The sequence below is a fragment of the Bombus bifarius genome, unplaced genomic scaffold, assembly GCF_011952205.1.
Source record: "Bombus bifarius isolate JDL3187 unplaced genomic scaffold, Bbif_JDL3187 scf7180000008026, whole genome shotgun sequence".
In the NCBI taxonomy this organism is placed as follows: domain Eukaryota; kingdom Metazoa; phylum Arthropoda; class Insecta; order Hymenoptera; family Apidae; genus Bombus; species Bombus bifarius.
Window position 1 is genome coordinate 2,050,859 of NW_022884399.1, and position 13,869 is coordinate 2,064,727.

Below are 13,869 nucleotides of genomic sequence, written 5' to 3' on the forward strand. Positions count from 1 at the left end.
TTGATGCCTCTCGTTATACCATATAGCTTGCCAGTCCATAGAGACACTGAAATCATCAATTTTCACGATAATAGGGAATACATATGCGGATGTTGAGCTGTTTCGATATGGTAATAGGGATTAGTTGTCGACGATGACGACGTTCGCGCGCGAGCCTTGTTTCACTTCTGCTTGCTGAAAAATTTCCCCTGTTGATCATGCTTTGGTTGTTCTTCTTGTTTCTAACATCTTTATGGCCGCGTTGAGCGAATATGTTTGGCCACTGAAAGATTTCAGGGATTAGATTGTTGCGAAGAAATATTTTCGAGGGTATTTGCTTGAATTGGAAGTTGCGAGGAAATGTTTGCTTATATTAGAAGTTGTAAAGAAACGTTTATTTTTACTATCAAACGTTTCCACTATCCTTCCATAAAACATTCTGTAGAATCAGAAACAATAAACTTCAAAGCCTCATGCAGATACCACCAAACCCTTAGGTACAAAAATCATTCGAAACATCAAAGAAATGAATAAGCTCTGCTCTCGCGTATTTCTAGTATCTCATAGCACCTAACAAAATTGCAGCGAGTGAAATTTATGCATATTTATGAGAGGTATCATTCACTGATGACCACCACCCTTATAAAATTTTGCGACGTCCAATTATATATTCCCAAGCAACGGGTTGAACACCCATCATCGCAGTCATCTCTCTAGGAGATCCGCCATGAGTGAAACACGCCGTTTCGTCTCGATGTTCCAGCTGATCAATCTGCAGTTGTAACATTGAATATCCGTTGGCGTCACGGTTCCAGGACGGACGCGATAAGTATCTGGATCCACGACTGATGCTGTCCTCCCCTTCGTATTCTCGTCGTCTTTTCTTATTCTTTTTCTTTTATTTTCTGTTTTATTCTCTTTTTGGCCTGATGGTATTCCCCGCTATTCTTTTGCTATGAAACACGTCGTGCAGAAAATAATAGCGGCACGAGCGAAAATACGCGACGAAGCATTGGCGCTCTGCAGGAACGATGAAAAGTTTTCCTTGAAATTATACATCGATTGGACCGATCAGCTTTGTATTTTTTTAACGAGCTTATAAAATTGTATTCTATATGATTAAATAAAGATCTATATACAGGGTACATCCTCTAAGATTAACTACCATTTTTCAGGCATTTCCAATAATTTGTCAAGAAATGTTTTGTAAAAAGATTAGTCTGTTTTCGGTCTGCTATATATTTGGATATTAAGAATTTCCAAAAAGTTTTTTTCAATAAAGGTCAGTTTGAGTTGCGCACATATACAAATGTTGTAGTTGACGTCGAAACGAATTTAACGACCTACTATATTATGATTTTGATGACCCAGAAAGATTGTTGGGGAAATTTTTAATATTCAAATGTACAGAGAACCGAAAACTAACCAACTTTGTTTAAGATATTTCTTCGACAAATTATTGGAAATACTTGAGAAATGGTGGGTAATCGCAGAGTTATACTTTCTATGCTGTAGTTAAAACAGAAATTAAAGTAATTTTATGTTATAAGACAATGAATACAAAAAATCATGTACAAACCGTACAGATTGCAATCTAAAGGTAGATAATTTTAATTACAAAGAAACAATTTTAACCACGAGTTAAGATCAATAGTTGACTTTTCAAGGAAATAAGTAAAATGTGTCACAGGAGTTATTATTTATCTTTTTACTTGAACTTCAAGGTTTTCCAAAAATTGAAACTCTAAGTTGAGTCTCAAAGCCCCAACCTGAAAATATTGGAAAAATTTGAACTTCATATAAAGTCAATCTTAAAAATGTAATGTTTAAGATGTAAATGTTTGATGTATCGTTAAAGCTTCTAAGTCTGAAATTTTATTCACCACTGCCGTTCGAATCGATATTCATGCGCTTTATAAAATCGTAAAATAATTGAGTCAACAGTCATTCCTCTTAATAACGATAATTATCATCGTAATCATTCGTTCATGCAAGCAGTAGCCAAGATTATTTCCGCACGAGAAAATGGCGCGCATACGCCTGCATTTGCGATCTTTTCCCTTGGGACGAGTGTTAAATCATAAATCCAGCAAATTAGCCGTTGGCCACGACGTAAAGCCTTGTTCGCACCTACGTGTAACGCGAGTGCCTACACCAAGAATTTCGTCACAGCCTTCACTGGATTTCCACGCACGGACACCCGTTTTCCCGCGTTGTCACGGCTTGTCCCATGACTCTTTCTGTCCTCGATAAACCCCTCGTTGTTTTCTTTAACCTTGTGATATTACTAGTGGTGGCTTGTCCTTTTTTTTTCCAAAGATTAATACTAGAACTACCACACCAGTCAAATTGACTGGTTTTACAATTTTATTATAAAATTCCTACTTCGTGTTATATCTTTTTTCCGCAATGATGTAATGACTTTCGCAACGATAACTAAAAGAATAACATAATGAATTTTATTTTGTTTTTTATGTATTCAAATTGAAAATAATTTTGTATCAAAGCTACTTATACCGATACCAATCAAAATTACTGGTACTTGTCAAAGTGTAAAAGGGTCCTGCAATGTGTTTATCGAACCCCAATTAACCAGTTTCCTCGTTTGGTACAACTTCCCACACGTTTTTGAAATGTTTACTGCGTATCATTCAATATGATGTTATCAGGAAAAATCCGGATCGATCGCCAGATCGCTGGATGCTAACATTAAAAATACCACACCAATCAAAATGACTGGTTCTACAATTTTATAAATGTGTCAACCCTCGTTTAGGGATCATGGCCCCAGATGGATTAATAATACCAAAAATGTACTACATATTATGGAATTCCTTCCGTAAGAAAGTAATAACTCAATAAATATAAAAATATTCTATTATTACGTATCTTTTTTTTTTTAAAAGACCAGCCATTTTGACTGGTTTTTGTAGAAATAGTTTCGTGTTAACTATCGGTAGTTCTAGTGTTAAATATATAGGGTTATAAAATGATACATGAAATTGTTTTAGAGAGTTTCGTGCAATGTCTGTCAAAGAATTTAAATCGGATTAGACCAAGTGTTGCGTCGTGCAACACTCTACTTGAACCTGGCCATACATCGCGGGTCAGACAGACCCCAGATGTCCGCTCATCCTTACGGCGTACCCTCAATAGCCTTACGTACCCGTCATAAATTCCAATAATTTGCTTGCTCAGGCTCTTCAGACCGAACAAATATCTTTTTCTAAAACGCTTTCTAAGGACTATTGTTTACCACGGCTGGACAAGGGAAAATTGGGTTTTTCCACGTATGATAACAGCAACTTTCTATCGAGGGCAGCTAAGACCCTTCCTGGTCCACTAACCTTTGTTTAACCAATTAACAACCAATCCGAGAGTCCCGTGCGCTAGACACACCCATCCTTAGCTTTTCTCCGCGACAGCATCGTCACCGAACATCACTGATTCTTCAACCTTCAAACATACAACATCTTTCGACTGGGTTTACACCCGAAGATCGGTCAATTACTTACCTTATACATACGCACCAGAGTAACTATCTTCTTCACAAAGTGTTGGAATAAACTGTCATTCACACCTTGTTACATCAGTGTCATATTCAATTAACCACCTCTATTATCCTAATCGAAATAGGGGATCGATCATTTCGTGGCGTCGATTATCTAATCGTAACGGGAATTTACAACTCCCGTTGGCGTGCTTCTCGCGATCGCGTCTCTCCGCGAGTGGTCGAAACACCAAGTATACTAATATTCCTTATATTAGTAATAGATTATTTAATGGAATGGCAGATAAACGAAATTTTAAGTAGAAAGTAGCACGAGACAAACAATATAATTTTAGAAAATGGAATTATATTATACAAGAGCAATGAATAGATGTAACATGAATCTTAGAATAGGTGATCATCTTGTTATTAGTATGGCGAATAATTAGTACAAAAGTTACTTTACATTAGTTTTGTCGGAGACGAAAGAACACCGGAGCCTCTGGAATTTTGGATAATCCCGCAACATTGTAATCTAGAGTCTACGATAGCTGTAATTAAACAATTGTAGTCATTCAATCCGATTGTAATTGTTCGAGATTAGTGATAGTGAGCTTTGGCTCGAGGCGACAGTCTGTTGCCGAACGTAGCCGCGGTCACGGGATGAACGCTTTGTCTAACAAAGGCATGGAGTAATTCTATAGCTCTCCTTAAAAAGGAAATAGTTGTAACACTCGACAGTAAACATTCCAACGGTCTCTGTCCCATAGCTCGCCACACGCAGACCCTATTCTTCGAGTAAGATTTAGCTAACTAAAGTCCTTCAAACAGACAAACAGTCTTTGTCCCAATTACGGGAAAATAGGTTTCTAATTCTAGTTTCTCGAGTATCTAATTACCACGGTTACTTGTTCAGTTCTATGATAATTATATTTGCACTAGTCGATGTCTTCTCTATTGCATAACGACACGTGTAATCCAAACGAAGATTCGTTTCACGCTTCTAACTCTAATTCTAATGTAAACCCGACATATATATATATATATATATATATATATATATATATATATATATATATATATATACAAGTATAGTACAATTCTATGTACTGGTACGTATTTATCCGAACCGGCCAAGGTACAGTTTATACGTATAATATATACTCATAAATCATTTTATTATATCACATTTTAATTAGCATTCGATTAAATGAAATCGTATTTCTACGTTCAGAAATTAGAAAATTTTTGTAACAGAAAAATTAGCTACTTCTAAGACTAGCGACGCATTTAACACAAAATTTGCATTGTTTTTAATTATATTATTATTCCATCGGATGGACGATATAGTATTCTCTTTCTTCCACGACATTCACTTCATCCACCATTGCAGCATTGGTAGGCAGCATTAATTTGACAACGAAGAGATTTCATTCTCGACGTCGCGTCGGCGAATTAAACGTCTCGTGAAAATTCATTATTGCTGGAACGACGGCCCCGCGTTGCAAATACGGCGAATCAGTCGGCCGCTAGAATCGATGCTAATGGAATTATCCGCGCAGCTGGGCTAACTCGATTCTCCGTTCGTTTTCGCGTGGTAATCGCGTTAATATCGGTCCTGGAAACAGAAAGGTTGACCTCGGTACCTCGCCGACTTCGTTAGACGGCACACGCGTTTGCACGCCGCTTTTCGCCAGAGACGATGCGCTCAAAGTTCGTTAGGAGAAAAAGATGACGTGTTTCCTCGTTGCGCTCTTGTTCCGCGCATCAATCGAATTACCAGAGTCGTCCTCCGCAAACTGTTGCAACTTTCGGCTTTGATACTTTGCGAGTTTGGTAGTTCGGAGCGTAGGTCGAGGTTTGAGAGTCGGGGAAGTTGTTGAGTGGCAATCAAATCTCTCGTCGACGGTTAATTGCTTGTGAGTTGATCTCTACATCGTTTGTGTTTGGACTTCCTGGTTCTCAGTAAAGTTTGTGGAATGAAAGTTTTAGTAAAGAAAATGTAAGGTGAGAGAAGGAAGAAGTCGATGGAAGTTTTTTTTTTTTAAAGAAAATTTATGAATTTGATTAGATTATTAATATAAATATTCGTTAGTAAATTAAACGTGGAATTAGAATTAGAAAAATGAAAAACGGTTTCTAAACGACAATAAAAATTATTTCACGAAACCGGAGGCCTTCGGTTCTCGCAATATCTAGTGACTAACAACTAATAACACCCCGTCAATCATACACACTACCTCGCTCACCCCACGTCCGACCGTTTTCGCCTCCTTTACTCGGGGTTAATTCCCAGTTAAACGCTTGGTACTCGCGAAACAGAGAAGCCAGTCGAGTAATTAATTGCCAGCTCGTAGAGGGACGATGGCCTCGGTCTTCGTTGAACGATAACGATTGATAAGTTATACTGTTATCCTTATATATAGTGAGCTACGTCTTTCCTTATTTTCCATACGTAGAACGAGCTTTACAAAATTGAGATTTAAATATTCCGTGTGATATGGAATATTCATGTATATAGGATGTTCGGATATGGATGTCAGGAAGTTTAAGGGGTGATTCTTGAAGCCGAAATAAGACGAAAATCAGGAATAAAAAATTGCGTTTTCGGCTTTGTCTTTTAGTTATTGGCAATTAAAAATCGGCCAAAATATCCCTGCACGCGAGCAAACCTCCTTACACGAACGAAAGTAGGTCAGCCTAAGCAACGGGGTACACAGTGATCCTCCAATCGAATGATACATGGACAGCAGCTTACCTCGTAAGAAAAATCGCACATTAAAAAGATTAAAATCCATAACAGCATATCAAAAACCGACTCAAAATTTTCGAGTAGAGAGGATTAATGTTTCCTCTAATCCTTCGTCCTCATAAATAATTAATAAATAATAGCGCACATAAACAATGTTTATACAAACTTCATACACACACCGAAATCGTCCCGTCTGCGGGTGTCCACAGAAAAATTACATACGCATTAAGTATTTTGGAGGTGCTGCTAAGTGTGACCGAACGCTGTCTTATATGAGCCACACACATTTTCCACACAAATTACTGATCACTGCATATTACAATATTCACATACATACACATAAAATAAAAAAAAATAAAAGAACCAGAAGAAACTACAAATTTTCTGACACCCGTAGCTGAACACGCTGTGTCTATACATCATGTTTGCAGTAAATGTGTTGTAACTTCTATGTATATATATTTCCAAATTGATTTCATTGTTGTCCAATGAGGACAGTCCTGTCTCTTTACGGTGCAACCGAAATTTCAGTATTTTTTCATAAAAGATTTCTATGAGTATTGGGACAGCTTGGCGAATAACTAAAAATTGTTAAAAACAGTTGTTATAAATGTTTCGAACTTTTCATCGAATTTGATCGCATCACTAGCTATCCTGCTCGTGGCAGGTACGCGTAACGTATTCGTACGTTCGTGGAATAGTAAGAACGACCTAGGGTTGAAGAAGGAGGGGATGGAAATCGAAGAGGAAGTCGACAGAACGATACGCGTAATTTTCGCTAATGATCGTATTGGTAATTAGTCGAGGCCTTTCTATAAATCTTCCTAACTAATTACCCTTTACACTCCCAACTCTGGAAGAAGACCACACGGGTCGCGTGGTTCGAGTGAACCTCGAAGCTAAACACTAATTATTATCCTCGTACGCGATAAATTAAACTGCCAGACGCCATGGGTATCGTTGGGAGAGTACGTTTCGCGTACTTATAGCTCACCACGGACCGCGTTACAAGAGAAGGGACACCGAACACATTCGCCCGGTTGCCCTTAGCAAATTCAATTTACTCTATTGCTGTACTACGTCTCTCCCTCGCCACAGGACGCTGAGTACGTATATTCCTTTGTACGTCTTTATTCAGAGTGAAGAACGTGTTCTGGGAATATTCGAGTGGTTTGCTGAAATCACTGATGGATTTTGTAGTACAGTTTGGTTTTGTAACATCGGTAGCGTTATATCTCTCAGGAGAGGATGCTTGATGCTAGATTTACTATTTGTACGTGAAATGTTCAATGGCATTAACGAGCGATTATTATTCAATTAATCAAGGCTTTTCTATTTGCAATTTACGTTGAATTGTACTAATTGTATTAATTTGATCCAAGAAGAAACTATATTTGATAGGGTAATTTGAGAGATAGATTTATCGTTGTATGTTAAAATTTCCCCTACTTTCGATTTTGTATTTTTAAATTATTATCACGATTGTAAACATCATCATCGATAAAAGAACGAAAGATATTCTGAGAGTATTGAAGTAGTTTGGTGAAATTGTTAATGCAAAATCTGCGATGTTCTTTTTTCTTTTTTAATTTGTAACGTTACATTGGGAAATGATAGTTTTATAGCGTTTATTGCAGATCAGGTTAGTATCATAAAGTAGATTTTTAGCTGATTATGTCATAAAACATAAAAATAACAATATTACAGTGAAAAAGTGTACGAAAAGCGGAAGGTTCTAGCGATGGGAATTCAAACCCGCGATCTTCGGGTTCATAGCTTCACTGGTCAGCCGCTTTAACCATCTATAATCAAATTTTTCTTGACTCGCAAGAAAAAAGGATTGATTACAGTTTTTCATTCTGATGTGAGAGATAGGAACTAATAACTAGTATAAATTGCTTCCTGGCAAAGTAATGATACAATGATAAAATAAGGTGGTACGGTAATAAGCGTGCAAAATAATATTGAAAAAAATGCGGATACATAGATCATTACGTTCGAGTCACACGAGGTTATAAAAGGTTAACTACAGTACAATTTAACCTCGAATTTTCAAATTTTATTTTCGTATCTATTAAATTACGAATAATAAATTAGTTGACTCTTGAACCACATGCGGTTTATGGACATTATCTTTACAGTAAAGGTCCGTGTATAAAATCCTTGATTGACCAACAACTTGCTATAATCTATTATTAACTAAAAAAAAAAAAAAGAAAAATCGTCTTTAGCGACGAGAAGTTTGAAAACTAAAATCAATTTCTAAATTAGCGACGTAACTGTCCCCTAGCGTCCCTTAGTAATAGTCGAAAAATTATAAAATTCGTGTAATGGAAAAATTAGATATTTCCAAGACTAGCGATGTGTATGATTAAACATATTTGCAGCTATAAATTTTTCTCCACAGTTGAACTATTGCCATTAGCAAGAAACCTTTTAAAAGCGATTAGTTGGTGTCCGTGTCGCTAACGGTCCTATCTTTCCGTTTGTTGTTTCAGATTCCCAAATGGAGCAAGGGTACCGGTCCGAGGTCCAAGAAAGGGCACTGGTTGTATCCTTGCAGATGTTCAATCTGATTTTAGAACGTGGCGTGTCCTTGCTCAAGTCTCAGTTGGACAGCGGCGAAGAGTCGAGGATGGTTGTTAGCGAGGACATGCAAGTCCTTTTACCAGCTATCAAGGTATTTCCGTTATCTCTGGCATATCTAATGGGCCTCTATCAAGATCTCTTTTTCCGAGAAACTTTCACCGTACCGGGAAAACCACGCGTCATTCTAATTGCACAGATTTTAATCGACGTGTCTAATCTCGAGAAAAATGGCAAGAATAAAAAGAAATAGAAACATAAAACCACGTGTATTTATACGAGAGATTCAGATAGTTATTTTGATCTTTTACCGCGTTTCGCGCAAATATGGCGTGTAATGTATGCGGCCGAAGATTCCTTCGCGCGTTATCCCCTGCATCGATCATCGATCGATCGATCAGAAGAATCTTGACTCGAGAAAGTCAGCCTCCGTCGAGGATGATGAACAATCGTCGTTATGAGTCAACTTGGATTGTCGTATCAGCAAGGTCTAAAAATAACGTGGAATGACTTAGCGGTCAATCAACAGCGATGTTGTAAATTGAATTTTGATTAATCATTTTAGTTGGATAAACGGTATAATGAGTGTCGAGAAAATCGATGCGTAAATTGATAATATATACAGGATGAAGTGTGTTAAACGAGGTTTAGGACTAACAATCGTGTAAATCCGTGCTTCACCTATTAGTTTTTATTGTAAACTAAGAATACGAGTAAAAGATACAAAGTTATTTTTAAATTCACTTTGTTATTTTCCAAAAAAAAACAAAAAAAAAAAACAATGTTTTTCCTCTTCTTATTCTTCTATTTTGATTGTATCTCATTTTCATTGATCTATGAGTCGAATGTCACAACTTGTGAACTTCAAAAGATCCCGTTAAGCTAAGTTTATACAACGGTCAAGAATAAGCGCTTTTTTCGTGAGATGGGATTTGAGCGCTTTGGTCATTTGGGTGCCAACACTCAAATGGTACGTGACTCAGGGCTAATTTTAGGATATTGAATAGCACGGCTGTTCGTATTATACTATTTCTTCACCCATCCACTAACAACGTCGGATTTCGGTCCGTTTTCCACTATCGCTAATCTATTTACTAATCTACTATACAAATCATTCTTGACAATGCAACCACGTTCGACATAATTTATTATCATTTTTAATCGACACGCTTTAAGCCAATCACGTGATTCACAAGCTTCCGTATGAACGTATATCAATTTTTCGTTGAACTCGATCCGATCGTAGCTTGTCGACATTCTTGTCATCGTTATAATCCCGAGCCGTGAACGTGTATGCGCACGCGCGCGCGCATAAGCGGTCGAAGATTTATGAAGCAACGGTTGGTTCGCACCCACGCAAGATTCGTCCGTCGCGTCGGTGGCCGTTGTCAGGCCCAGGACCTGGTTCGTTCGTGTCTCGACTTATTATGCAACCTGGCGTTCGCGATTAATGCACCTATCGCACGTAAGCTATGCACGCACGCTCCATCGATAAAGGTCAACCGTATGACAAACCATTGGAACCGCGACATCACCCGTTTCTTCCTGGTTCTCGAGCTGGTGTAGCCTTCGAGGATGTGCACCGTTTCGCGATACCGTCGTTGTTAAGGATTTTGTGATGAGCTATGTCTCTGAAATGGGTTCAGTTACAGTGTTTTTCGTTTGTTAGAGTTTTCTGGTATAAATATCGTATAAAGAGTTGATTATTCTGTCTGCGCTTTAGCTGTAAAATGAGATATCGATAGAATTAGCAGAGTGGTAAAAATAATCAATCTGAAATTTCTATAAAAGGAACAAATTTCCAATAAAAGAGATCTCCTTCAGATGCGTGTATAACGATGGATTTGTAATTTTTCACAGAGAAAGGTTTCTAATAGAAAAAAAGGTTCTTGTAGACTTATTACGGTGCACAATGTTTCACAAGTCTATTAGATTTATTACAGTGCATTCGACTGCTAATCCAAGTACATCGCGTACGAAGAACTTCCGTTACTAAAGTCATCGCATAATTGAGAGTGGATCTTCCTGGAAAGAATTTCGATCGCTATCGTAACACAGGAATAATAACAACAGTTTCGCTCTCGTCTCACGTAAGACCATTAATATTAGCGATAAAGTAGACGTGATACACGACTGCTGTTATACGATTCACTTTCCGGAGGATGGATGAAGTAAAATGTCTCCTAGATATTCTATAAATAGAAACAGTTTCCAACATTCCAACATAGTTTCCTTTCACGTTGAATCTTTTTGTTCTAGATCTGGTGCGACTGGATGCTTTGTCACAGCACCGTTTGGAATCCACCACCATCTTGCACGGACTATAGAGTCGGGTAAGTCATTTAACAATCTTTTTACATTTCCTTCTTTTTCTATACTGATGACTCGCCAAAAGTATTTGAACGCTTATTTTAGCAAACTTTTACATGTATATTGTATGGGTTCTATAAAATATATCGAAGTTCTATTAACGATATAACAGACGCGATTGTCACGGTTATATGTATTGGTAAAACTTGGAGCCAATCTAAGAGTGTAGATAGAAGTTCCAAAACATTTGCTGCAAACATAAATTCGACCGAACCTCGAAAATCCACAACTCCCAACATTTACGACCGAAGTTACACATAATAGGGGAAGTTCTGGCGTTTTAGTCGGTTTTCGTCGTTTAAACGCGAATAATTCTCGCATGTACGGCTATTCGAAACTTTCTCGTTATCATCATGCAGCTGGCACGCTACCATTAAATGCCATCAAGGGATAGAAATTTCTCTAGGCTTGACTGTACGTATTAGGATCAGCCGGTTGTAGAAGGAACATGTGATATATCTTGAACTCGCTGATCCTGTGGTTTTGCGGTTTTGTGGTCCGAATCCTCGCTCTCTTCGAATGGAAGAGAGAAAGAGAGTCCAGTCGGTAAGCGCGCGATGCATACGCTCGCCAGCAGATTACGCCACGGCCACAAATTATTCATTGCAAGAGATTCAATTTATTTATTTATTTCTTTTTTTAAATCTTTGTTGTACCTTTTTTATTGTTCACGATTGAGCCTATCGATACGATTGTTTAAGAGCGTAAAAGGAGCAAGTATCTAATCAGAGAACCAAATAAAAATATGGTATCGCTGATATAAAATTATATTTTAAAATTTTTCCCTTATAAAATTCGCAAAGTATGACTTATCATGCTTCTTTCCGTGATATTTAACTAAAATTCCATCGATTCTTGATCTGGGATAACGCGAAGCTTCAACAGCCTTCTCTCGCATAGTGAAGACCAAGTCGCCCTTAATTCGATGAGGAACACGCATGCAACGTCGTCTTTATACGCTGCATTTGTCAAACCGATTAATCTCTCGAAATTCTAGCGCCTGAAAAAGAGAGGAATAGAGAGACAGAAAGATATTCGTAGCTTATAGCGCGCTCGACTATGAATTCATGTTGACACTTCAGGTGTTGTGAATTATGGCTGTTGTGTTGGACTATTAATTCTCTTCGTGGTGCATCAATTTCTCAGACCAAGGAAGTTCAGGATGCTAGAGACATCATGCGCGACGACGAACGCTATCATGGTCTGTGCTCGTGATTTATCGCGAGTGACAGCACGAGAAATTTCGATGAAAACCGCTTAATTGTTCGAATGAACTTATCTTCGTGGGGGTCTCGTCTTCTGGGATGCTTGATCGTTCGTGCGTGTCGGTGGTTCAAAATAATTAATGATGATTTCGTTACTGTTTTGTGACGAAGCATCATCATTTGGACGAATGAGATAATTATAAATATCATCATGATCAGAAAACCAACACAAATAGACCTATCGCGTTTCTTCTTGCGGTCTTTGAACGTAAAGCAAATCCACAAGTGTAAAATATGATATACCACACTTTTTATTTGTTGCACGTGAGCAATTTTTAAACCTAATCAATCAAATATTAGCAAAACTGTCTTAATGATTATCATATTAATGGATATCAGGTGTATAATTATCGTTTTCATGGAAATTCATGAATTTCTAAAAGACGTATTATATATCTTCAAACCGTATAAGTTACTTCCGTTTTTAACTAAGCTAAATCACATTAGAATAAAAAGATGTAATCTTCACTTATGATAAAATGTCGAATTCGGCTCCTATCCGACAAATCTCTCTTCAACATCGTCCTTCGACTGGAAAAGAGAAATGTGCAGCTGGGTAGAGTAGCAAACGTCCGTTAAAGTATCTTAGCTAGTGAACCTGTTCCGTTCTCGAAACGTCGAGCGTGGGAGTGACTCATCGAAATAAAAGTACACAGGATACCGATGCGATGGCAATGGAAAACACGACCAGGTTCGAGGAAACGCCGATCAACGTGTAATTATTTTTTTGCGTTCTCCCTCTCGATGGCTGACAAAGGAAAGCCATACCATGGAATCGCCGGCGAGGATCGACGCGACAGGTTGTTAGCGATCACGGTCCAGCTTAAAGGAACGAGGGTCTCGTCAGTGCGCACGTGAAACGATAACGTGTCTCGTTTCGACGGTTATTGAAATTCGATGTTGTCGAGAAAGGAGCAAGCGATTAAAAAAAAAAAAAATCAATCGGAGGAAATAAATGAGTTCGCAAAAGTAAGAAATCGCGTCAAAAACCGCAGTCTAATTATGGTTGATTGTGATTACAAACGAGTCGAAGATTATAAAAAGCGAGGAGGACCGTTTTAGACGTGCGCCGGACGTCTTTTCGTCGATGATTCGAGCACGATCGGAGACAAGGCTTTTTATTCAGGATCGAGCGGGGACCGAGGGAATGTATCGATCCTCAGGATCTTTCTAACGAGACGAAAGAAAAAAGACCGGTCTAAAAGAGAGAAAACAGTCGTGCTTGGCCGACTGATGCGATCTATCGTCCATTAAACGAGTTTCAAGGCCCCTTTAGTCCCGTAACTGCGCGAACACTCGCGATCCAAGACTCAGCCTCTTTGCGCAACCAACCCAACCAACCAACTCGACCAGCCCAACCAACCTAACTTACCATACTATACTATGTCCGCCTGGATAAGTTAATTATTGTTGCTCGTTAGCGATTA

The 13,869-nt window shown here is 38.2% G+C and overlaps 1 protein-coding gene across 5 annotated transcripts in view; it reads left to right on the plus strand.

Annotated features, from left to right (window-relative positions):
• The window catches only part of LOC117207319 (telomerase-binding protein EST1A-like), a 143,083-nt gene that overhangs the window by 81,899 nt on the left and 47,315 nt on the right, over positions 1 to 13,869 (plus strand). For all 5 annotated transcript variants that reach the window (XM_033447392.1, XM_033447395.1, XM_033447393.1 and 2 more), the window contains 2 exons: positions 8,720 to 8,901; positions 11,067 to 11,140. In XM_033447392.1, coding sequence (XP_033303283.1) covers positions 8,720 to 8,901; positions 11,067 to 11,140 — 256 coding nt within the window. The remainder of the gene's footprint in view (positions 1 to 8,719; positions 8,902 to 11,066; positions 11,141 to 13,869) is intronic.